The 22,950-nt window shown below is 43.0% G+C and overlaps 1 protein-coding gene across 1 annotated transcript in view; it reads left to right on the forward strand.

Moving 5' to 3' along the window:
- The first annotated feature begins 6 nt into the window (after positions 1 to 6).
- The window catches only part of timm23a (translocase of inner mitochondrial membrane 23 homolog a (yeast)), a 41,768-nt gene continuing 18,824 nt past the window's right edge, over positions 7 to 22,950 (forward strand). Inside the window, exons 1-4 of the mRNA XM_043678737.1 lie at positions 7 to 109; positions 1,821 to 1,879; positions 13,567 to 13,660; positions 14,516 to 14,600. Of these exons, the coding sequence (XP_043534672.1) occupies positions 1,829 to 1,879; positions 13,567 to 13,660; positions 14,516 to 14,600 (230 nt within the window). The 5' untranslated portion in view covers positions 7 to 109; positions 1,821 to 1,828. The remainder of the gene's footprint in view (positions 110 to 1,820; positions 1,880 to 13,566; positions 13,661 to 14,515; positions 14,601 to 22,950) is intronic.

Consider the following 22,950-nt stretch of genomic DNA (forward strand, 5'->3'; position numbering starts at 1 on the left):
TCGGGAACCGGAGGAGGTTTACGGGCCGGGTTCGGCCTTTTTAGCGGCGGCGGTGGCGGCGGCTCCTCGGTGCCAGATTATTCCCAGCCCGACCTTTCCCGTGTCCCCTGTGAGTAAGAGAGCGAAGCCTGCGGCAGTAGGCCCCAACTCCACTAGCTCTACAGCGCCTAATTACACTAACTCCGTCCGGATGTTCTTAACTAGTACAACCAGCCCCTTATACAGTTTTCTCAGGACGTAAAATAGATTGTAATGGGGAACAAATTTGGATTTGATAAAGTACCACGCGAGGTTGTTACGCAACGTGAGGATTTTGTGAGCACACTCGGGTCCTTATTATAAATGTTCAGATTGTCCGGCTTTCCACCCTTTCTCTTTTTATCAAATATAACTTTGGCCGAAGCAAGATAAAATCTGCGTGAAATGTCATGCTTTCTACAAATAACCATCCTAATTGCACTGTGTTGAGTGAAGTGGACCCCAGCTCTACCTGATGTCTCCAAGACCATCTTTTGAGGCATCAGTGGCTGATGGTCCCCTTTTAAAGGGGATTAGATTAGATTAGATTAGATTACAGTGTGGAAACAGGCCCTTCGGCCCAACAAGTCCACACCGACCCGCCGAAGCGCAACCCGCCCATACCCCTACCCCTACATTTACCCCTTACCTAACACTATGGGCAATTTAGTATGGCCAATTCACCTGACTTGCACATCTTTGGACTGTGGGAGGAAACCGGAGCACCCGGAGGAAACCCACGCAGACACGGGGAGAACGTGCAAATTCCACACAGTCAGTCACCTGAGGTGGGAATTGAACCCGGGTCTCTGGTGCTGTGAGGCAGCAGTGCTAACCACTGTGCCACCGTGCTGCCCATAATGATCAGTGGAATAGCGTTGCTCCCTATGTTCGGACATACAGCGGGAGATGTCAACATGCAGGCTTCATAACTTGAGTTATCCGGTGTCCGGGTACTTGCTGTTGGCATCAATCTTTCGGATATTTTCTAATCAACTTGCATACTCCAATCAATCATTTTCCAGTCACCTTGAATTTCGAAGAAGAGTTGTATTGGATTGGAAATGTTAACTGTGTTCCTGAATCCACATATGTCACTAGACCTGCAATTGCTACTTTAATTTTAGATCTCCCAATAGTATTTTTGCTTCATCCATGTTGAATGCCTCCATACCTTGAACCCCTATTATGGTAGGAGAAAGTGAGGACTGCAGGTGCTGGAGATCAGAGCTGAAAAATGTGTTGCTGGAAAAGCGCAGCAGGTCAGGCAGCATCAAAGGAGCAGGAGAATAGACGTTTTGGGCATAAGCCGAAGGGCTCATGCCCGAAACGTCTATTCTCCTGCTCCTTTGCTGCCTGACCTGCTGCGCGTTTCCAGCAACACATTTTTCAACCCCTATTATGGTCCCAAATTAACTTTACACCTCCTTTACTAACCTTTTACACCTGTAGAATGGTTTTGGATTTCCCTTTACCTTTATGTAAGTCTCCTCTTGTTCTGTTACCATTTTCAATAAGAGAGAATCTAGACAATCCCTTTGATATTCAGTTGCGATATTCAGTTGCAACATTCCTGAGTCATTGACCAGAAATTTAGCTGAACATGCCATGTAAATGTTCTAAACGGTGACACTACTGAGCCCTAACTTCCCTTTTAGGTAAGCAGCTGTTGTGACAATCTGATTAAGGTGGGGAGCTGGGAATTGTGTGAAAGAAAGAAACTAATGTGCAAGGTGGTACTATAAGATAGAAAAAAGACAAAGGACATTATTGGAGCTAACCTTCATCTTTGCTGTTTTCAGTAACTGGAATGAGCCCTTTGTCTCCGTATCTGAACCTTGATCCTCGATATTTGATCCAAGTAAGTAGAAAATGTTTTCCTTTTTAAGTATTCTGGGCTCCAATATACCTGTTTGAAAATCTTTCATGGGTGAAATGAAAGACTTTCTGATGTTTGTAATGTGGTGTGAAAAATCAGTTGTCATTCTATGCACTGTGACCTAAAATGGTTTGCAAGTCTGTGCTTCAGTGTAGCATTTGGTACTAACTTTCACTGTGTGTTTTAGACTTGCATGTTGTGTCTATGCTTTCTTATATTAGAATGTTGTATGTCTATGCTATGTGGACTTGTGCTGATACTTTATCAAAGCTTGCCCTCCTAGCATGGAGATGAAGTGGCTTTCTCCAGTATATTAAGCCTGTATGTTCGGGTGATTCAGTAAGTTAGTGCAGGTAGGTTTAAAATAGGGTTCTACCAAACCAACTGTCAAAGCCCAGGTAATCCAATTCTGTTTCTGTTACTATTTCTTCTCTGAATGTGTGGTAGTTTGGAAAATAATTGTTCTGAATGCTGTTCCAAATGAAGTCCTACTACAAATATCAAAATCTGTCGATGTTGGCATCTTGAGGTGTGCTTGGATTTACATGTGGAGTGGCATTTAAACTTCACCCAAATTCTTTGAATAATTATCTGTGATTCATGAAAGCATAAGATTGAACAATCCTAATTTGTGCCTCCTAGGACCTGATTTGAATGCATCAGTGTCTCTGGGTTTTGATATGAAGTGGTTTATGGGGCACCAGTAATCTGATTTCTTGTCGATCGCAAATTGTTCATCATCATTTTATGTTAAAAGAAGTTCTGTACTGCATTTTGCTGTATTATTCACAAAGATGCAAGTGACAAATAATTCAATTCAATTCAATTCTTTGGCAATGACTGAGTATTGTTGAGGCTGGAAGGTTGAGTAAAGGATTCTGGAGTAGAGTGGTGCTGGAAAAGCACAGCAGTTCAGGCAGCATCCGAGGAGCAGTAAAATCGAAAAAGCAGCAAAAGCCCTTCATCAGGAATACAGGCAGAGTGTTTGAAGGGTGGAGAGAAATGAGAGGAGGGTGGGTGAGGTGGGGGAAGGGGAAATGAGGAAACTGTTGAAGTCCACATTGATGCCCGGGGGGTTGAAGTGTTCCGAGGCGGAAGATGAGGTGTTCTTCCTCCAGGCGTCGAGTGGTGAGGGAGCGGCGGTGAAGGAGGTCCAGGATCTCCATGTCCTCGGCTGAGTGGGAGGGGGAGTTGAAATGTTGGGCCACACGGCGATGTGGTCGATTGGTGCGGGTGTCCCAGAGATGTTCCCTAAAGCGCTCTGCTAGGAGGTGTCCAGTCTCCCCAATGTAGGGGAAACCGCACTGGGAGCAACGGATACAATAAATGATATTGGTGGATGTGCAGGTAAAACTTCGGATGTGGAAGGCTCCTTTAGGTGATGGAGGAGGTGTGGGCACAGATTTTGCAATTCGTGCAGTAGCAGGGGAAGGTGCCAGGACGGGAGGGTGGGTTGTTAGGGGGGCGTGGACCTGACCAGGTAGTCACGAAGGGAACGGTCTTTGCGGAAGGCGGAATGGGGTGGGGAGGGAAATATATCTCTGGTGGTTGGGTCCGTTTGGAGGTGGCGGAAGCCGGCAGATGATTTGGTTTATGCGAAGGTTGGTAGAGTGGAAGGTGAGTACCAGGGGGTTCTGTCCTTGTTACAGTTGGAGGGGTGGCATCTGAGGCTGAGGTGCGGAATGTGGACGAGATGCATTGGGGGGCATCTTTAACCACGTGGGAAGGGAAATTGCGGTCTCTAAAGAAGGAGGCCACCTGGTGTGTTCTGTGGTGGAACTGGTCCTTCTGGGAACAGATACGGTGGAGGAATTGGGAATACGGGATAGCATTTTTGCAGGAGGTAGGATGGGAAGAGGTATAATCCAGGTAGCTGTGAGAGTTGGTGGGTTTGTAAAAAAAAAAAAAGTGCCGGTGTCAAGTCGGTCATCATTAATGGAGATGGAGAGGTCCAGGAAGGGGAGGGAGGTGTCAGAGATGGTCCAGGTAAATTTAAGGTCAGGGTCCAGGTTGAGTAAAGTAGTTGGGATGTCATGATATAGCTGGACAGGACATTGGTAAGGCCTCTTAGAATATTGCGTTCAATTCTGGTCATCTGTCTATAAGAAGGATGTCGTTAAACTGGAGAAGATGTAGAAAAGATTTACAATTATGTTGTCAGGACAGGAAGGTTTTGAGTTGTTAGAGAGAGAAAGCTTGGGGCTTTTTTTCCTTGGAGCATTGGAGGCTCTAGCTTGAGCTTGTCGAGGTTCATAAAATCATGAACATTGGTAGGGTAAATTGCCAGTGCCTTTCCCCTAGGGTGGAGAAGTTCAAAAGTAGAGGACATAGGTTAAGGTCAGAAAGGCAAGTTTTTTTTTAAAAAGGGACCTGACAGCAGCTTTTTCACACAAGTGACGAGTATATGGAAGTGGTAGAGGCGGGTTTGATTATGACATTTTAAAAACATTCGGGCAGGTGCATGGAAAGGAAAGATTTAGAGGGATATGGTTTAAATGCTGGCAAATGGGACTAATTCAGTTCAGAAAACCTGATTGGCATGGACGAGTTGCTGAAGGGATTGTTTCTGTGCTCTTATCAGGATAACTGATAAGAAATGATGTTCTGGTTCAGTTGGTGATTGGGATGTGTTACTGTACGTCTGATTTTGCTACTCAAGTAGCAAAGAAAGAGCTGCTCTGTACATCTGGTCTGTGGGCAGCACGCTGGCACAGTGGTTAGCACTGCTGCCTCACAGCGCCAGAGACCCGGGTTCAATTCCCGCCTCAGGCGACTGACTGTGTGGAGTTTGCACGTTCTCCCTGTGGGTTTCCTCCGGGTGCTCTGGTTTCCTCCCACAGTCCAAAGATGTGCAGGTCAGGTGAATTGGCCATGCTAAATTGCCCGGAGTGTTAGGTAAGGGGTAAATGTAGGGGTATGGGTGGGTTGCACTTCGGCGGGGCGGTGTGGACTTGTTGGGCCGAAGGGCCTGTTTCCACACTGTAATGTAATCTAAAAATCTAATCTAACATTTGAACTGGATACTTGAAAGGGTTGGAAGATAGAAGCTAATGTACGTTGAGCCTGTTTTCTGGGTGTAAAACATGGTGCAATGCTCCCAGGTTTTGTAGTGGGGCAGCTTGTGCCTGAACTCTGCTAAATTCAAGAATTCCTTTTTTTTTTTAAATGTCCTAGCAAGTCACTCAGTTCAATGGCATTTGCAGTGGTCTCTACCTCCATTAAAGAATAAAGAGGAAAGAAATTCCTGGCAGCCACCTAAAACTAGTATTTAACTCTTTTTAATTCTCCCTCTGCCAAATTAGAATCTCCTTGATGATACGCGTGCTCCATCCAGCTTTCCATTGCGTCTATTTGTCAACCACCAAAATTTCCTGTCTTCTATTCTAACCTCCACTGCCCCAACACCATTGTTGGATGTTAAGCTGGAATCAGCAAGAATGTTTCATGCCAATCTGAAGGCCCATTGCCAGCCTGAGACCTACTCCCTGAGATTTGACAAGGATAAGGCAGTGTGAAATCCATGCTGCTGAAATGGTCAAGCCGCATTTCCAAAGGTAGTAATTTCAGGCCAATCTTGAGCTTTCGGTTAAGGTGACCAATTTTACAATTAGATTTTCAAGAGAAATTTGATAAGGTGCCACAATAAATGCTACTGAATAAGGTTTTACTGAGCATTTATGGTGTATGGCATGTTACGTTAGCATGGATAGAGGTTTGGATGATACAAAACAGGGAATTGGGATAGATGGTTCATTTTCAGGTTGGCAGACTGTAACTAATGTGGTGCCACAGGGCTCAGTGTTTTGTCCTCAAAACCTCTTATGGAGTTCTCTGCCTGAAGGGAAATCCAGTTCACAGCCAACTCTGCAGACAAGGATGTGTGTTTTCAATTCCACCCCACTGGGGGGAGACTGGTGACAACAGCACGATTTGCAATCTAATTCATATTTAGCCAACCAACTCCTCAACATACATGCATGTTGCAGCCTGGAGCTATAAATAATGTTCATATAGACTTCAAATACCTGGTTGACTAGACTCCATTCTGCTGTTTCCACCTGCCATTGTCATGTGTTAGTTGATAATCAATCGTAGCTGTTATGAATGCATGTCCGTAGGCAGTTAAGGCCTGGAATAGAGCTCCAATCAGGAGCTCAGTGTTGAGATGCAGGGAAGCTACTACTGCGCCACAGAATCTTCTGCCTCAGTTATTGATGACCTGTAATAATTTGGATTAAGGTATCAAGGGTTCTGTAGCCAAATATGTTGGTGATATGATAGATAGGAAAGCAAGTTTTGCATATGAGAAAATACAAAGTTATCTACTTTGGTAAGAAGAATAGAGAAGAAGAATATCATTGAAATGGAGAGATTGCAGAATGCTGCAGTATATAAACCATAAAATCTTGGCATGCTGCAGGGCATTGGTGAGACTGCATTTGAAGTATTGTTTGGGGTTTACTTCGATTATATTTGCACTGGAAGTAGTTCAAAGAAGATGCACTGGTTTGATTCATGGGGTGAAGAGATTGCCTTGTCATTGTTTTATTCAACCTTGAATATATTCAGATTTTTGATCTTCAAAAGAATCGAGGATTATGAGGCAGATAGGAAGTTGGAAGGACAAGCCAAATGTCCCACCATTGGTCATCTCTCCTTCAGCATTTCTGTTTTCAACCCTCACCTGGGATTATTTCCTAGTTCATTGTCTTCCTTCCATTGAGTGAGCAAATAGCTTCTGACACTTGAATCTGCTACACTGGCAGTTGGTATAGCTAGTGGTTTCTGTGGAACCTACCCGGGCCCCTGTGGTAAAACGTCTTAGGCATCCAGATCCAAGGAGGGAAATGTTTCCCCTCACACAACTAGAGATAGCAGCACTGGGCTAGCAATGGCCCAGACTCGTGCTGTAGGGATACTGCTTTAGATTCCACCAGCAACGACAGTAGGATCTAACTTCAGTTAATAAATGTGGAATTTGAAAGCTAGTCTCTGGAATGGTGATCACAATCATCAATATGCAAACCCATCTGGGTATTCTTCAGGGAAGGAAACCTTCCATCCTTGCCAAATGTGGCCTTCATGTGATTCCACACCCCTCAGCCCCTCAGCCATGTTGTTGACTCTTGATTGCCCTCTGAAATAACCAACAACTCAATCCAAAGGGCAGTTAGGGATGGGCAATAAGTGCTGACCTTGCTGATCATTCCTACAATTCTGGGGGAAAAAAAACACATTTTTAGCAATATCCAGTGTTTAAGTAAACTTCCTTTTATTGAAAGTTGTCTGATATTTGCAGTTTCTAAGTATATGGTTTCAAGTGGGAATCTGTATATTGTGATTTATTTATGACTGTCAGTAAGAGTCCATGGTTTGCAGCTGTCTGTTTTTGTTGAGTTCACTGTTTAGTGAGCCTTACTATAGTCAGACGTACTATGCCATCTAGAGCCAGAAAATCAGAACACCAGCTACTGGCTTTTGGTCAGTCTTTGGGTTTCAAAAAAAAATTATAACACAGCTACCTGCTATTTGTCCCTATGACACACTAACATTTGCAGCAAGGCTTCTAATTATATTTTAAATAAGCTCAATACTTTAGAATCACAGGAAAGTTACAGCACCGACACAAACCATTCAGCTCATCATATCTGCACCGCCTGAATAACCTCATCATCCATTCAGCAGTATTTGATCTTAGGCTTTGCAGGATACAGTACTTCAGGTGCAGATCCAGATTCCTTTCAAATGAGTTGAAGGTTTCTACTACAACCAACAAACTGAACAGCAAATTCTAGACTCCCACCACCCTTGCGTGAAATTGCTCTTCCCCATGTTATCTCTATTCCAGTTATTTTATCTGTGCCCCATGGTAATTTATCTCTTCACTGGGAAGAAGTAGTTTTTTTCTGTCCACTCCAATCTAAGGCCCTAATTATTTTGTATTCCATTAAATCTCTCTCCACGTCCTCGTCTAAGAAAAACGACATTAGTATATCCAGTCTTTAAAATCCCAAAACAATCTTAAGTATGTAAGTTAGCTCACTGAGCTTGAGGGTTGAAGCGAGCTAACTTACTTATCAACCTGAGCTACAAATCTTCTCTAAGATTGCTAACATTCTTATAAATCTCCCATGTACACTCTAAAGAACTAATTTGTTCTTCCCATAATGTGGTGACCAAAACCTTACACACAACTCCAGCTGTGTCCTAACCAGTGTCGTATATTGTTCCAGCATTACATTCCTGCCCTCCTTCTTGCATTCAGTACCTTGCTTATTGAAGGAAAGCATCCTATATGCTTTCTTTACCATCTTATCTACCCTTATCTACCAATGCTGTCATCTTCAGGGACCTCTGGACATATACTTCATGGACTGTAACTTTCTCTAACCCTCTCAGTAGCCTGCTGTTTATTGTGTATTCTCATGTTTTGTTGGCTCTTTACAAATGCATAATCTCACACTTCTCAGATTGAATTCCGTTTGCTATTTTTCTGCTCACTCAGTCAAGCCATTGATATCTTTCTGCAGTCAACCAGCATCCTCTTCGCTATCAACTACCCAACCAATTTTTATGACCTCTGCAAGTTTCCAATCACACCTCTGACATATAAGTCTAAGGGACCTGAATGGAGCCCGGTGTAATACCGCTGGAAACTGCTTTCCAATCGCAAAAATGTCCATTGACTATTGCCTTTTGTTTCCAGTCACTGAGCCAATTTTGGATCGAACTCACCTCATTCCCTGCCTATGATATGTTGCTAAGTACTTTACTGAAGTGTATATAGACAACATCCACAACACTTTTTATCAATCCAGTTACTTCCTCAAATTCAATTTAAGTTAGAGTCAATTTTCCCATAAATATACCATGCTGACTATCTTTGATTTAATCCATGCCTCTCGAAGTAACAGCTAATCCCGTTTCTCAATATTAATTGAGTAATCCGCCCATCACTGCAGTTAGAGTGACAGGCCCAAAGTTATTTGGTTTGGGCCTGTTATCCTTTTTGACTAATGGAATAACTTTCACAGATCTGCCATCCTGTAGTACCTCACCTGTATTTGGTGAGATTGTTATTTCAGCCCTGACTTCCTTTAACAACCTAGCGTTCAATATACCTGGCTGAGGTGACTTATTCGATTTCAAAGCAGTCAGTCCCTCTAATACTTCTTATTACACTTCTTTAATCTAATTGTTCATGTTCCTCCTTTTTATAGCATGAATGGAATTGAATTAGCTTTATTGTTATGTACTCAAGGAAGTACAGTGAAAAGTTTATACATCTCCACTTACAATGGCACACTAGGTGCAAAGATACCTTGGTACAGTTTCTTCAGTTACAAGATCTTGGAAAATAGAGCAATCAAGTGCATCAGCATTGTAGAAGTAAAAGCCCAAACCAGCAGTCTTCCAACCCAAACCATGCTGGCACCCAGACTCCTGTCCGCACCAGGCCTTGGCTACAAACGTGCTGGCATCACCTTGAGCATGAGGCTGGGAGATTGTTCCGGTTACGGCCTCAAGTCAGTCCTAGAGACCACATGTCATGCCGGGAGAACGCTATGTCAGGGTGGGAGACCGCTCCTCATCCAGTCTGTGTTGAGGCCAGGAGTTGAACCAGAAAGAAAGAAAAACACAGTGGGACAAAGAGAAGATAAAGAAAAACGGGTGGAGCAGATGAGATGCGGCTGAAGTGTCCTTCTCTGTCTCCATCTTGGATAGTGTCTGGATAGGAATATTTGCATCATCCCTCTCCCCTGAAGATAAGGGCAAAGTATTCATTTAGAATGTTTTCGTATCTTCTGCACCCACACACAAGTTACATATGTGCATCTCGGGCCCAATTCTTTTGTTAATCATCCTCTTGCTCTTAATGTGTTGATAAAACATCTTTGGATTTTCCTTAGTTTTTCTTGCGAAGCAACTTTCCTCTTTCACTCAAACAGGCCTCCTAGACTTTAAGTCTATGAAAGTGTTACTTTTTTTTAGACATTGTCACGAGTTCTATTTTTCTGCTTTATCTTACTCTGCTTCTGGATAATCAGGGAACTATAGATTTGACATTAATTACCACCTTTTCTTTCAACACTGCTTGTAGCATCTTGCTTTTGAATGTGTCTCTCTTTGGTTTACCACTGACTTTGTTTGAAAAAGCTATAACTAGTCTACTTTTGCTAGATCATCTGTCAGCTTTATAAAGCTTTTCTTTCCCCCAATTTTGAACTTTGTCATATTCTATCTTAGATTTAGCATTACTGAAAAGGTCAATTTGTATAATGATCACTGTCTCCAAAATGATTGCCCATGCTGCTTCCACCTGTCCAGCTTTATTTCCTCAAAAATAATTCTACAATTACACGTTCTCCCTTTTGGGCTTGTTTGTTAACTAACAAGTTATCTGGAACGCAGTTAAAGAATTTTGTGCCTTTCATAGTCTATCCTTTTGATATTTTTGTAATTAAAGTTCCCAATTTATTGCCTTTTTTTTCCACTTCTAATTCTCCTATTTGAGGGTCTATATAGTTGTGCCTCTTTTTAAAAAATGTATTCTATATCATCACAGCTGTGATTATTTTCCCCAATAATGCTACACAGCTAACTAATTTATCCCATTGTTATCCTGCCTGAAAACAGCCAGGAATGTTGAGTTGCTGTTGTATCCTTTCAGCCAAGTTTCTGATTGTAGCAATGATATTATACACTCCGTTTGAATTTATTCAGTGTATTCCTTACTATAACATTAACATCTTTTTTAGATTAGATTAGATTAGATTTCTTACAGTGTGGAAACAGGCCCTTCGGCCCAACAAGTCCACACCGCCCCGCCGAAGCGCAACCCACCCATACCCCTACATTTACCCCTTACCTAACACTACGGGCAATTTAGCATGGCCAGTTCACCTGACCTGCACATCTTTGGACAGTGGGAGGAAACCGGAGCACCCGGAGGAAACCCACGCAGACACGGGGAGAACGTGCAAACTCCACACAGTCAGTCACCTGAGTCAGGAATTGAACCCGGGTCTCTGGCGCTGTGAGGCAGCAGTGCTAACCACTGTGCCACCGTGCCGCCCAAATAATACTGCTAATTTCTTTGTGCAAACCTTTCTTAATGTATGTTTCCTCTACCTTTTTAGAGTCAATTGTTAAGTTTCTGCCTCCTGTTCCCTGCTCTGAATTTGACCTCTAGTTCTCATGGAGAAAGTGAGGACTGCAAATGCTGGAGATCAGAGCTGAAAAATGTGTTGCTGGAAAAACGCAGCAGGTCAGGCAGCATCCAAGGAGCAGGAGAATCGACTTTTTGGGCATAAGTTCTGAAGAAGGGCTTATGCCCGAAACATTGATTCTCCTACTCCTTGGATGCTGCCTGACCTGCTGCGCTTTTCCAGCAACACATTTTTCAGCTCTAGTTCTCATACCTTTGCAAATTTAGTTTTAAGCCCTGTATAACAGCTCCAGTAAATCTCCCTGCAAGATACTTATTCCATTTCTGTAAAACAAAGAACTGCGGATGTTGGAGATCTGAAACAAAAATGTAAATTGCTGGAGAAATTCAGCAGACCTGGCTGTATCTGTAGAGAGAGAGAACAGTTAATGTTTTGAGTCCAGTGACCCTTCAGTTCTGAAGGATTGACACTGGACTCCATGTTAACTCTGTTTTTTTCTTCACAGATGGTGCCAGACCTGCTGAGTTTCTCCAGTAATTATTATTTCACCCTGGTCCAGCACGGTGACTCAGTGGTTAGTACTGCTGCCTCAACACCAGAGACCTGGGTTTGTTTCCAGCCTTGGGTGACTCTGCAAGCTCCTTCTCTCTCTCTCTGTCTGCGTGGGTTTCCGCCAGGTGTTTTGCTTTCCTCCCACAGTGCAAAGATATGAAGGTTAAGTAATCAGTGGCTATTGCTTTAGAGGTCCAGCCTTTCAACTCCTACCGAGTTCCCTAAAATATGCTTTTGTGATCTTATCCCCATTCCTACCTAAGTCATTATTATTAACGTGGACCATGACATCTGGCTGATCATCATCCTCCAGAAGCATGTCCTGCAGCTGCTCTGTAACATGGGAGGGTGCCCAGAACAAAAGGTAAAAGGAATGCTAATGGTAGTGAAAGAGAAATAGAGAACTGAAAGCATAGGTGTAAATGACAGAGAAGAAGTTAACTCTGCTGAATTTGCAGAAATGATACTGACTGTCCTGAAGGCTGTGAAGTGCCACAGCAGAAAAATGGTTTTACTCCTTAGCCTTGGAGAATTGCAGCAGGGCAGAAATGTTAGCATGAGAACAAGAGATGGTGCAAGCAACTGGAGATCAGGATCATTCTTATTGAGTGGAGGGCAAAGCAGAACAAGGTAGAGGAGACTGTGTGTATTGTGATACAGTCGGCTGTGTTGAAAGAAATCATTGCTTCACCTGGAAGGAATGTTTGGAGTCTGGTGAGGAGGAAGATGGTAAAAGGACAGATGAATGAGGGTGATGGTTGAAGAAGTGTTAGAAGTAATGGATGAGTGAGCCTGAATGTGGTGCCATGAATAGTTCCTGCAGAATGCAGATGGAGAGGAAGCTGTGTTTGTGCACTCTACTGGAGGTGATGGGAATGACCGAGAAAGATCCTTTTTAATGGAGAATCTGATGGAGTAGAAAGTGAGCACAAGGGGACCCCTATTGTTTCTCTAGACAGGGTGGGGGGACAAGAGTAAGGAGAAAGTGAGGTCTGTGCTGGAGATCAGAGCTGGAAATGTGTTGCTGGAAAAGCGCAGCAGGTCAGGCAGCATCCAGGGAACAGGAGAATCGACGTTTTGGGCATAAGCCCTTCTTCAGGAATGAGGAAAGTTTGTCCAGCAGGCTAAGATACAGGGGAAGGTGGCGCAAGTCTTGCACCTCCTGCGGTTGCAGGGGAAGGTGGCGCAAGTCTTGCACCTCCTGCGGTTGCAGGGGAAGGTGGCGCAAGTCTTGCACCTCCTGCGGTTGCAGGGGAAGGTGGCGCAAGTCTTGCACCTCCTGCGGTTGCAGGGGAAGGTGGCGCAAGTCTTGCACCTCCTGCGGTTGCAGGGGAAGGTGGCGCAAGTCTTGCACCTCCTGCGGTTGCAGGGGAAGGTGGCGCAAGTCTTGCACCTCCTGCGGTTGCAGGGGAAGGTGGCGCAAGTCTTGCACCTCCTGCGGTTGCAGGGGAAGGTGGCGCAAGTCTTGCACCTCCTGCGGTTGCAGGGGAGGGTGCCGGGAGTGGAGGTTGGGTTGGTGGGGGGTGTGGATGTGACGAGGGAGTCACGGAGGGAGTGGTCTTTACGGAATGCTGATAGGGGAGAGGAGGGAGATATATCCTTGGTGGTGGGGTCCGTTTGGAGGTAGCGGAAATGACGGCGGATGATGCGCTGTACATGGAGATTGGTGGGATGGTAGGTGAGGAAACCTTTTTCATACCTTTGTCTCTAATTGCCCTATTTTTCTATTGTTGGCCGAAATATTCAGTGTGCTTTCAATATCTTAAAGGCATAAAGAAGTTCTGGTATATTACAAGAGGAGCTGGGAAAAATGAGCTAAAGCCTGACATTTTTAATAGCTGTTATTCTGTAAGGTGTTGAGAATGGGGATTGTTTTTAATCCCGGATTTTAAAATTAATTCTGTTGTAAGTTGCAAATTGTCACCTTTGCCTTGTTCTCTTTTTCAGGACACAGAGGAGTTTATATTACCAACTGGAGCTAATAAGACTCGAGGAAGATTTGAGCTGGCTTTTTTTACGATTGGTGGTTGCTGTATGACTGGTATGCTTGGCAATTTTGTTAGATCAGTCATAGCTACTGAATAAGCCACAAATTAAGAGCTCTCATATACTTAGCAACCAATACAGGGATGAATCCTGCCTGTAGGTTGTGATTAAATTAGATGAGTAACTTGGATGATGCAAACATGAGAAGTTTTTTTAAAGATTCATGTTGAATTAGAGTGAAAACGTTTTGTATCAAATTTAGCATACATTGAGTGTTTCATATGAAAATGTTCAGAACTTCAACCTGCGGCAACCATGCATTATCCTCACCAGAGTGTATGGAATCTGCTGACTTTACCATGTGTGTTGTCTCACCTAATCTTTATTATCTTGCTAGGAAAAAATAAGGCTGCTCCGTGGTAACATGTGCAGATGCATATTTTACTACCATGCCTGCCTAATTGACATTTTGGCAGGAAAAGAAAGTCAGAGGAGTCCATGCAGCTATAGGTGGAAGCCAGGAAATGACTGCACTGTTAAGAACAAATCTAAGTTCTTTCAAAAAAAAAGAAAGAAATAAAATTCTAAAGTTCTGAATAATCATAAATTTGCTTAATCTTAAACTGGCTTCAGTGAGAGTAATGCCTTATCTCAGAATAGTTTCTGATATTTTACTTGTTTGTAGACTCACAAACCGAGCCCTTATGTAATTGGATGCTTAATGATCCAGTAGAAGGTTCTCTTCACTGATTCTGATCATGTTTTAACTGACTGGGGAATACAGGATGTTTGCAGCTATAGTGATGTCACATCTCCCAGTAGCTCACTTTGGGCTTAGGTAATTTGATTTGCATTTGATGATTATGGACCTGGAAGTGTGGTAGTTTAAATCTTTTCTTTGTTTCATTAGGTGCTGCTATTGGTGCAGTAAACGGCCTGCGTCTAGGATTTAAAGAGACTCGGGATATGGCTTGGTCAAAACCCAGAAATGTTCAGTGAGTATCCATTCCATTCATGACAGACAGCCTGCCGTCTTGCGATTTGTAATGGACAGTGAAGACTGCAAGGGTATTGCATTTGTGGGAATAATTGATTTTGCAGGTCAATGTAAAGCTGACGTTGGACAGGCTGAAGTTGTGATATGTAGCAGAGATTTGAAACCACCTTGTTGTTTCTATCATGTTGAATGAAGCACTTGCTTGACAATCCTCACTACATTCAGAAATTGTTCTCCATGTCCTCAGGTCAGTTGCCTCCCTTTGTCTAATAGTTGGGATGATTTGAATACTTTGTGTACCTGCTCTACCAACCTGTTTAATAACTTGGGCCATGCAACTTCGTTGACACGAAAAAAGCAATCCACCTGATCCGAAATGAAAGTGGTGAGAGATTTGAAAAGTGCCATTTTGATGTCTATTCTGATGTCTTTCAAGTGCTGAAGAGAGTTCTGATTTTGAGATTTCTGGTAGCAGCTATAGAGTAAAGGATCCCCTTTGCAGCCTGTGGAGGAAAAAGCCTTGCATACTCCATTTTTCTCTTGGAAATGTAGGCTACTTTTGGCAAAACAGTTTCAATTGTTGGAATGAAAGGGGTAGCGTGGCTGTTAAATTGCCTTCAGCCACAAGATGGTGATATAGATTTGATCAGCAAATGTGGACTCTATTGTAACAAGCTTTGTGCAGATGAAAAGTGCGTAAATTGAAAACTACTTGTGTTGACTGCAAAAACATATTCCATAAGCTGTGTGCAGTCATTTTGTTAATCTGAATGCTGCAGAGCAAAATTTTTGTTTATCTGGCTTTTGCTCACATAGCATGTTTCTCTTGATAAACATGACCATATGTGCTCATTCCTCCTCCTCTTTTCTGCCTCCACCTAGTAACTTTGCAAACTTAAATTGCACGAATAGTATTATGCTTAAAAAGGCAGGGGTCACCACTTGAGAGCTTTTTTTAAAAACTTGTTTTATTTGTGAATGTCTCAAATACAGCAGAGCTGTTGAATTACTTCATTAATGTAATAACGACTTCATCCATAGCAAAATCCCTCAAACGACGAGGTAGTGGATGTTTAATATTTGTTAAAGGAGGAATGGTGGTTGGGGAAAAAGAAGGACAATATTGTCTCCCAAGAGTTGTATGTTGGCCATTGCTGAATATCTTTGTCTGAAAGACACCAACTTCAGTGCAAAACAGTCATTAACAAATAGAATCACTGTAACGTGAGTGATACAAGTTGAGTTGAACCCATGTTTTGACTTTGAGGCCTGAGTGTGGACTTGCAATAGATTTTATAATATTTAACAAATGGGTTCATAGTGGCTGGATAGAATGGATAAGTGAATACTTTGCAAGTGTCTTTACTGAGGAAGTAGATGCGACCCAGGACAGGGTGATGAAAAAGGTATTTGGCACACTGTCCTTCATCAGTCAGAGCATTGAGCACAAGAGTTGGCACATGTTACAGTTGTGCCAGACATTGGCAACGCCACATTTGGAGTACTGCGTACAATTCTGGTCGCCCTGCTATAGGTGCGAGATTATTAAACTGGAAAGAGTGCAAAGAACAAAAACAAGGATGTTACCGAGACTGGAAGGTTTTGAGTTATAAGGAAAGACTGAGTAGGCTTTGTAGTCTTTGCAAGTTGACACTCAGGCCTCAAAGTCAAAACGTGGGTTCAACTCAACTTGTATCACTCACGTTACAGTGATTCTATTTGTTAATGACTGTTTTGCACTGAAGTTGGTGTCTTTCAGTAAAAGATATTCCGCAATGGCCAACATACAACTCTTGAAGAGACAATATTCTCCTTCTTCTTTTTCCCCAACCACCATTCCTCATTTTTTAATCCCTGGAGTATAGGAGGCTGAGGGGTAATCTTATAAAGGTTTCTAAAATCACAAGGGGCATAGATAAGGTGAATAGCCAAGATTGTTTTTCCCCAGGATAGGGGTCTAAAACTAGTGGATTTAGGTTTAAGGTAAGAGGGGAAAGACTTTGAGACCTGAAGGGCAACGTTTTCACACAGAAGCATTGTAATGGGATGAGTTGCCACAGGACGTGGTAGAGGTGGATACAATTACAATGTTTAAAAGACATTTGGACAGGTGCGTGGATATGAAAATTTTAGAGGGATATGGGACAGGTGCAGCAAATAGGAGTAGTTCAGTTTAGGAAATCTGGTCCGCATGGACATATTGGGCCAAAGGGCCTGTTTCTGTGTAGTGTGACTCTCTGACTCTAAGTCAGGAATGTGATGGGATGCTCCCCACTTGCCTGGGTGGGTGCACTTCCAACAACACTCAAAAAAAAACTTGTCACCATCCAGGAGAAAGCTGCTCACTTGATTGGTAGTGAATCCACAAACATCATCTCCCTCTGCCACTGATGCTCTGTAGCATCAATGTGTACTATCTACAAACATATTACAGAAGTTCACCAAAGATCCTTAGAAATAACCTTCCAAGCCCATGACCGCTTCTATCTAGAAGGACAAGGACAGCAGATACGTGGGAGATCATTAATTTCAAGTTCTCCTCCAAGCCACTCACCATTCTGACTTGGAAATATATTGCTGTTCTTCACTGTTGCAGGGTCAAAAATCCTGGAATTCCCTCCCCAAGGGCTTAATAGGTCAACTTACAACATGTGGACTGCAGCAGTTCGAGAAGGCAGCTCACCGCAATTTCTCAAGGGCACCTAGGGATGAGCAATAAATGCTGACCAGCCAGTGACAACCACATCCCACGAATGAATTTGAAAAAGCAAGAAATGCAGCAAACGATTACTAGGAACTCCTGGGGGTTTCAACTGGTGCAATGGACAGACCCATGACTGAGAAGATGTAATGTGGAGAAGTGTGAAATGCTGCATTTTGCAAGGGAAAATGAGAAGAGGCAAAATAAACTAAATAGTATAATTTAAATGGGGCTACAAGACTAATTGGTAAGACGGTTTAAAAACGCACTTTGCTCACAACGGGATCCTGGACTATATAAATTGAAGCATTAAGACTGCAAAGCAAAGGGTTCAATCTCCAGTAAAGTATTTTGCCTAATTCTGGTTACCACGATTTAGGGAACATTGTTTCAGGCAAAGAGAAGCTCATCAGAATGGTACTGGAAATAAGCAGCCTAGCAGTATTGAACTTTCCTTTAAAGCAAAGTAAATTAATGCGAGATTTAAAATTGTGCTCAAAATTGAGAGTTTTGATATAGTAAATGAGAGAAAGTGTCTCCAGTCAGAAGTCTCATTATATAAGATTGATGCACAATCTTGTTTGAAAATATGCATTTTCACTTGGAGAGTTATAATCTAGAATTCGCTGAAAGGCAGTTGAATGCAAATTGTGGTTATGAACTTGAAAAGGAGACTATTGAAGAGTAGGAGAGTGGAACTAATTGGTTAGCAGTTTCAAAGAGCTGGCTCAGACACAATGGACCCTCTGTGTGTTCTATGATTCACTGGAGAACAAAGAATGGATGTGCTGCATTGCCTAAATCCTGCCACTAATGGCCTAAGAAAGAAACTGGGACTGTACTGTACTGATGTGGATCTAGCATCAATCTGAATAATTTGTACTTTCAGACTCTGACCTGGTCAGTTTCTAAAAAGCCTGTTAACCGTCTCGAAGGGCTTTTTTTCCCCAATAGCCATGAAATGTTAATAAGCTGCCAAGTAACTAGAACACAGATGATACACCCTGAAAATTTCACTTTGAACAGCAGCCCAATGTGAATTTTTAATACTTGACATATTTCATGCTTAGAGGAGAAAGTGAGGACTGCAGATGCTGGAGATCAGAGCTGAAAATGTGTTGCTGGAAAAGCGCAGCAGGTCAGGCAGCATCCAAGGAGCAGGAGAATCGACGTTTCGGGTATGAGCCCTTCTTCAGGAATTTTGTAGAGGGAGGAAGAGAGCTTCTTCAAGGAAGGCATCCTTGCAAGAGGTTTCACAGTAGGTTAAAATCTTTGAGGAGAAAGTGAGGACTGCAGATGCTGGAGATCAGAGCTGAAAATGTGTTGCTGGAAAAGCACAGCAGGTCAGGTAGCATCCGAGGAGCAGGAAAATCGACGTTTTGGGCAGGAACCCTTCATCAGGTATTCCTTATGAAGGGCTCCTACCTGAAACGTCGATTTTCCTGCTCCACGGATGCTGCCTGACCTGCTGTGCTTTTCCAGCACCATCTAATCTATTCTAAACTGCACCTGGTACAGCTCCTGGCTGTCCACAAATTTTTTTTTTTGATGACAATAGGGTGTAATTGCAATGTTGTGGTACCAGTGGGTTGGTTCTTTGCCAACACACTTCCTACCTAATCAGCAGGGATAAAAGACACTACTTCAAACAGCCAGAAAAAAAAGGGAATGTTGCCTGGTTGTAAAATCCACCAGGAGAAAGTGAGGACTGCAGATGCTGGAGATCAGAGCCGAAAAGTGTAGTGCAGGAAAAGCACTGCGAATCGGGCAGCATCCGAGGACGGAGAGAGTCGATGTTTTGAGCATGAGCTCTTCCAAATGAAGAATTCCTGCTCGAAATGTTGACTCTCCTGCTCCTCGTTTTCTGCCTGACCGGCTGTGCTTTTCCAACATCACACTTTTCGATACTGCTTGTAAAATCCACCCCCCTACTCCTCCAACCCCAACACCACTACACTCTAAGCAGTTGCATGAAAGTTGACCTTTGCATTCCTATTCTGAAGAATTGTGCAGCTGCTCCTGAACAATCTCCCTCCTGACTGGAGCTATGCAGACTTGAGTGGCATCACTCATTTATTTATCATTTTTTTACATGATTATGGTACCAATATGCTATACATGTATCAAAATGCCTCTTGGACCACCACTGAGAAATTGCTCCTACTGCCAAAACTTCATCCTCACTATGGAACTCTAGATTCTTTCCTTATTCTTCATTTTCTTCATCACTGAGGCCATAATTTATTCCTAGTTGCCCTTGTGTGGAATGGCGTGTTCAGCCAGGCAGAACTAGTTGACAGCCAGGTCTTTATGGTCAGATCAAATAAAAGATTTGGGGAGCAGGAGTAGGTTATTTGGCTCCTCAAGCCCAGGCCTTGACCCCACTTTCTTGCCTCTCCACTAATGTCGTTTATCATTCTAGTTAGTCAAGAACCTATTTAGTTCTGCCTTAAAATTATTCAGTGACCCTGCTCCATCTCTCTCACTCGCCTCCTCTGGGGGAAGAGAGTTCCACAAATGTAACGTGTCCCCTGATTCTAGAGTCTCCCACAGCCATTCAGTATCCACCCCCTCAGGGTCTTGCATGTTTCAAAAGGAAAACCTTTCATTTTTCTAAACTCTGAATACAGGCCCAACCTTATTGTGATCAGGTAAAGATGACGCATTTCCTTCCCTAAAGGACATTAGTAAACCTGGTAGATTCTGAAAGCAATTATTAATTGTCATAGTCACCATTTCTAACAATAGTTGGATGTATCAGATTTATTAATTTACTTTAGTTTGCACAGGCTGCCCTGGTGGTATATGAACCGATGCCCCCAAAGCATTTGCTTGGGCTTCATTAACTGCACGTTTTTGTAGCAAGAACTGAGAGTTGAACTGATTGATGTTTAAAATTATAAAGGCTTCAATACTGTACATGTAAACATGTTTCCACTTATGAGGGGAGTCAAAAACTAGGGGAAATAGATCTAGGGTAATTATTAATCAATCCAATAAGAAATGCAAGAGGACTATCTTTAACCAGCGAGTACTTGCTTCCTCATGAAGTAGTTGAGGTGACTAGCAGAGATTTATTTAAGGGGAAGCTGCATAAATGAATGAATATGTAAGAAATAGGTGGATTCGTTCTGAAGAAGAGTGCTATTGGACTCAAAGTTAACTCTGTTTCTCTCTCCACAGATGCTGCCTCAGATCTTGAGTTTTTCCAATACATTTTTATTTCTGATTTCCAGACTGCAATATTTAACACTTTATGGAAGGATGTGTTATTGGAGCATGGTGAGGTGTGATAGGAAGAGATGTGAGTGGAGCACAAATGCAGATCAGTTGGACCCAATGACTCTTTCTATGTTCTGTGGTCTATTTTGTGCCTTCTCTGACTCACTGCGAGCATTGTCACAGTGGATCTGCTATTAATCAATCACAAATCTTGTAGGTAGTGCCTAGTTACTGTTGCACTTTATATAAATGTTTCTAAAAATGTTGTTATCCCATTTTTAGAACACCCTTTTGGCTTAGTTAGGTGGAGCATAAGTAATAGCTCTATAATTTGTATGGTGTGTTTTTTAAGGTAAGGATTTTCTATTTCTTTATCAGTGACTGGTTAAAAAATTACTTTTTTTGTTTATCTATTAATTGGTTTTTAGAAAGACTATAGCAGAGAGGTATCAAAGTATTTTAACTCAAACCTGTACAAAGTAATAAAGTAATTAACTAAGCAGAGATGGCTGGGCAGGTGATATGCTGTAGCTGTATGATGTGGGAGCTGGCTAATCCCGTTGTGAATGGCAGTGACCACATCTGCAGCAAGTGTCGGTTGCTGGAAGAACTCCGGATCAGAGTTGATGATCTGGAATCTGAGCTTCAAATACTGCGGCACATCCGGGAGGGGGAGAGTTACCTGGACGCTTTGTTTCAGGAGGCAGTCACACCTTGGAGATTAAGTAATTCACATTCAGTTAGTGATCAGGGACATCAGAATGTGACTGTAAGTGAGGCAGGTGGGGGGAACCTGAGTTCAGGAGTGCAGGAGCCTCAGCCCTTGACCTTCTCCAACAGGTATGAGATTCCTGCTCCCTGTACGGATGAGGAAAAGGGCTCTGGACAGGATGAGCCAGCTGACCACGGCACCATGGTGCAGAAGGCCATTCAAGAGGGGGGAGCAAAAAAGACAAGTAGTTGTTATAGGGGATTCTATAATTAGAGGGACAGATAGTAAGCCGGATCGGGAGTCTCGCATGGTGTGTTGCCTACCCGGTGCCAGGGTGCGGGACACCTCTGACCGGCTTGAAAGGATATTGGAGCGGGAGGATCCAGTTGTTGTGGTCCATATTGGGACTAACAACATAGGCAAAGCTAGGGTGGAGGACCTGTTTGGGGATTATCGAGCACTAGGAAGGAAATTGAAGTACAGGTCCTCAAGGGTCATAATCTCCGCATTACTGCCCGAGCTACATGCCAATTGGCATAGGGATAAGAAAATTAGGGAAGTAAACACGTGGCTAAGGGATTGGTGTGGGAAAGAGGGATTCCACTTCATGGGCCATTGGCATCAGTTTTGGAACCAGGAGGATCTATACCATTGGGATGGTCTCCATCTGAACCGATCAGGTACCAGTGTTCTAGCGAAGAGGATAAATAGGGTGGTCAGTAGGACTTTAAACTTCTGAGTTGGCGGGGAAGGGAAAGTGAAAGCGACGGAGTATGGAGTTAAATGGAAAGATAAGCATCAGGACAGCATATGTGCAGGCAGATTTAAACTTGAGACAGACTGGGAATGCAGCAAAAAGGAAGGATAACTTAGGACATCTTATGACTTCCAATATCTCTAATGATAAAGTTAGAATTAAGGCACTTTACCTGAATGCTCGTAGCATTCGTAACCAAGCAGATGAACTAATGGCACAGATCATCGTGAATGATTATGATGTGGTAGGCCTCACAAAGACATGGTTACAGGGGGGTCAGGACTGGCAGTTAAACATCCAAGGGTTTTCAACTTATCAAAAAGACAGGGAGGTGGGCAGAGGGGGCAGGGTTGCCTTGTTAGTTAAGAACAAAATTAAATCTATGGCACTGAATGACATAGGGTCGGATGATGTGGAGTCTGTGTGGGTGGAATTGAGGAACCACAAAGGCAAAAAAACCATAATGAGAGTTATGTACTGACCTCCTAACAATGGTCAGGACCAGGGGCGCAACATGTACCGGGAAATAGAGAAGGCATGTCAGAATGGCAAGGTCATGCTGATCATGGGAGACTTCAATATGCAGGTGGACTGGGTGAATAATGTTGCCAATGGATCCAAAGAAAGAGAATTCATGGAATGCTTACAGGATGGCTTTTTTGAACAGCTTGTCATGGAGCCCACAAGGGAGCAGGCTATTCTGGACCTAGTGCTATGTAATGAACCAGACTTTATAAAAAATCTTAAAATAAGGGAACACTTAGGAAGCAGCAATCATAATATGGTAGAGTTCAGTCTGCAGTTTGAAAGAGAGAAGGCAAAATCAGATGTAATGGTGTTACAGTTAAATAAAGGTAACTATGAGGGCATGAGAGAGGAACTGACGAAAATAGACTGGAAGCACAGCCTAGCGGAGAAGACAGTAGAGCAAAAATGGCAGGAGTTTGTGGGTAAAA

Source organism: Chiloscyllium plagiosum, chromosome 38, assembly GCF_004010195.1.
Source record: "Chiloscyllium plagiosum isolate BGI_BamShark_2017 chromosome 38, ASM401019v2, whole genome shotgun sequence".
NCBI classification, from domain to species: Eukaryota; Metazoa; Chordata; class Chondrichthyes; order Orectolobiformes; family Hemiscylliidae; genus Chiloscyllium; species Chiloscyllium plagiosum.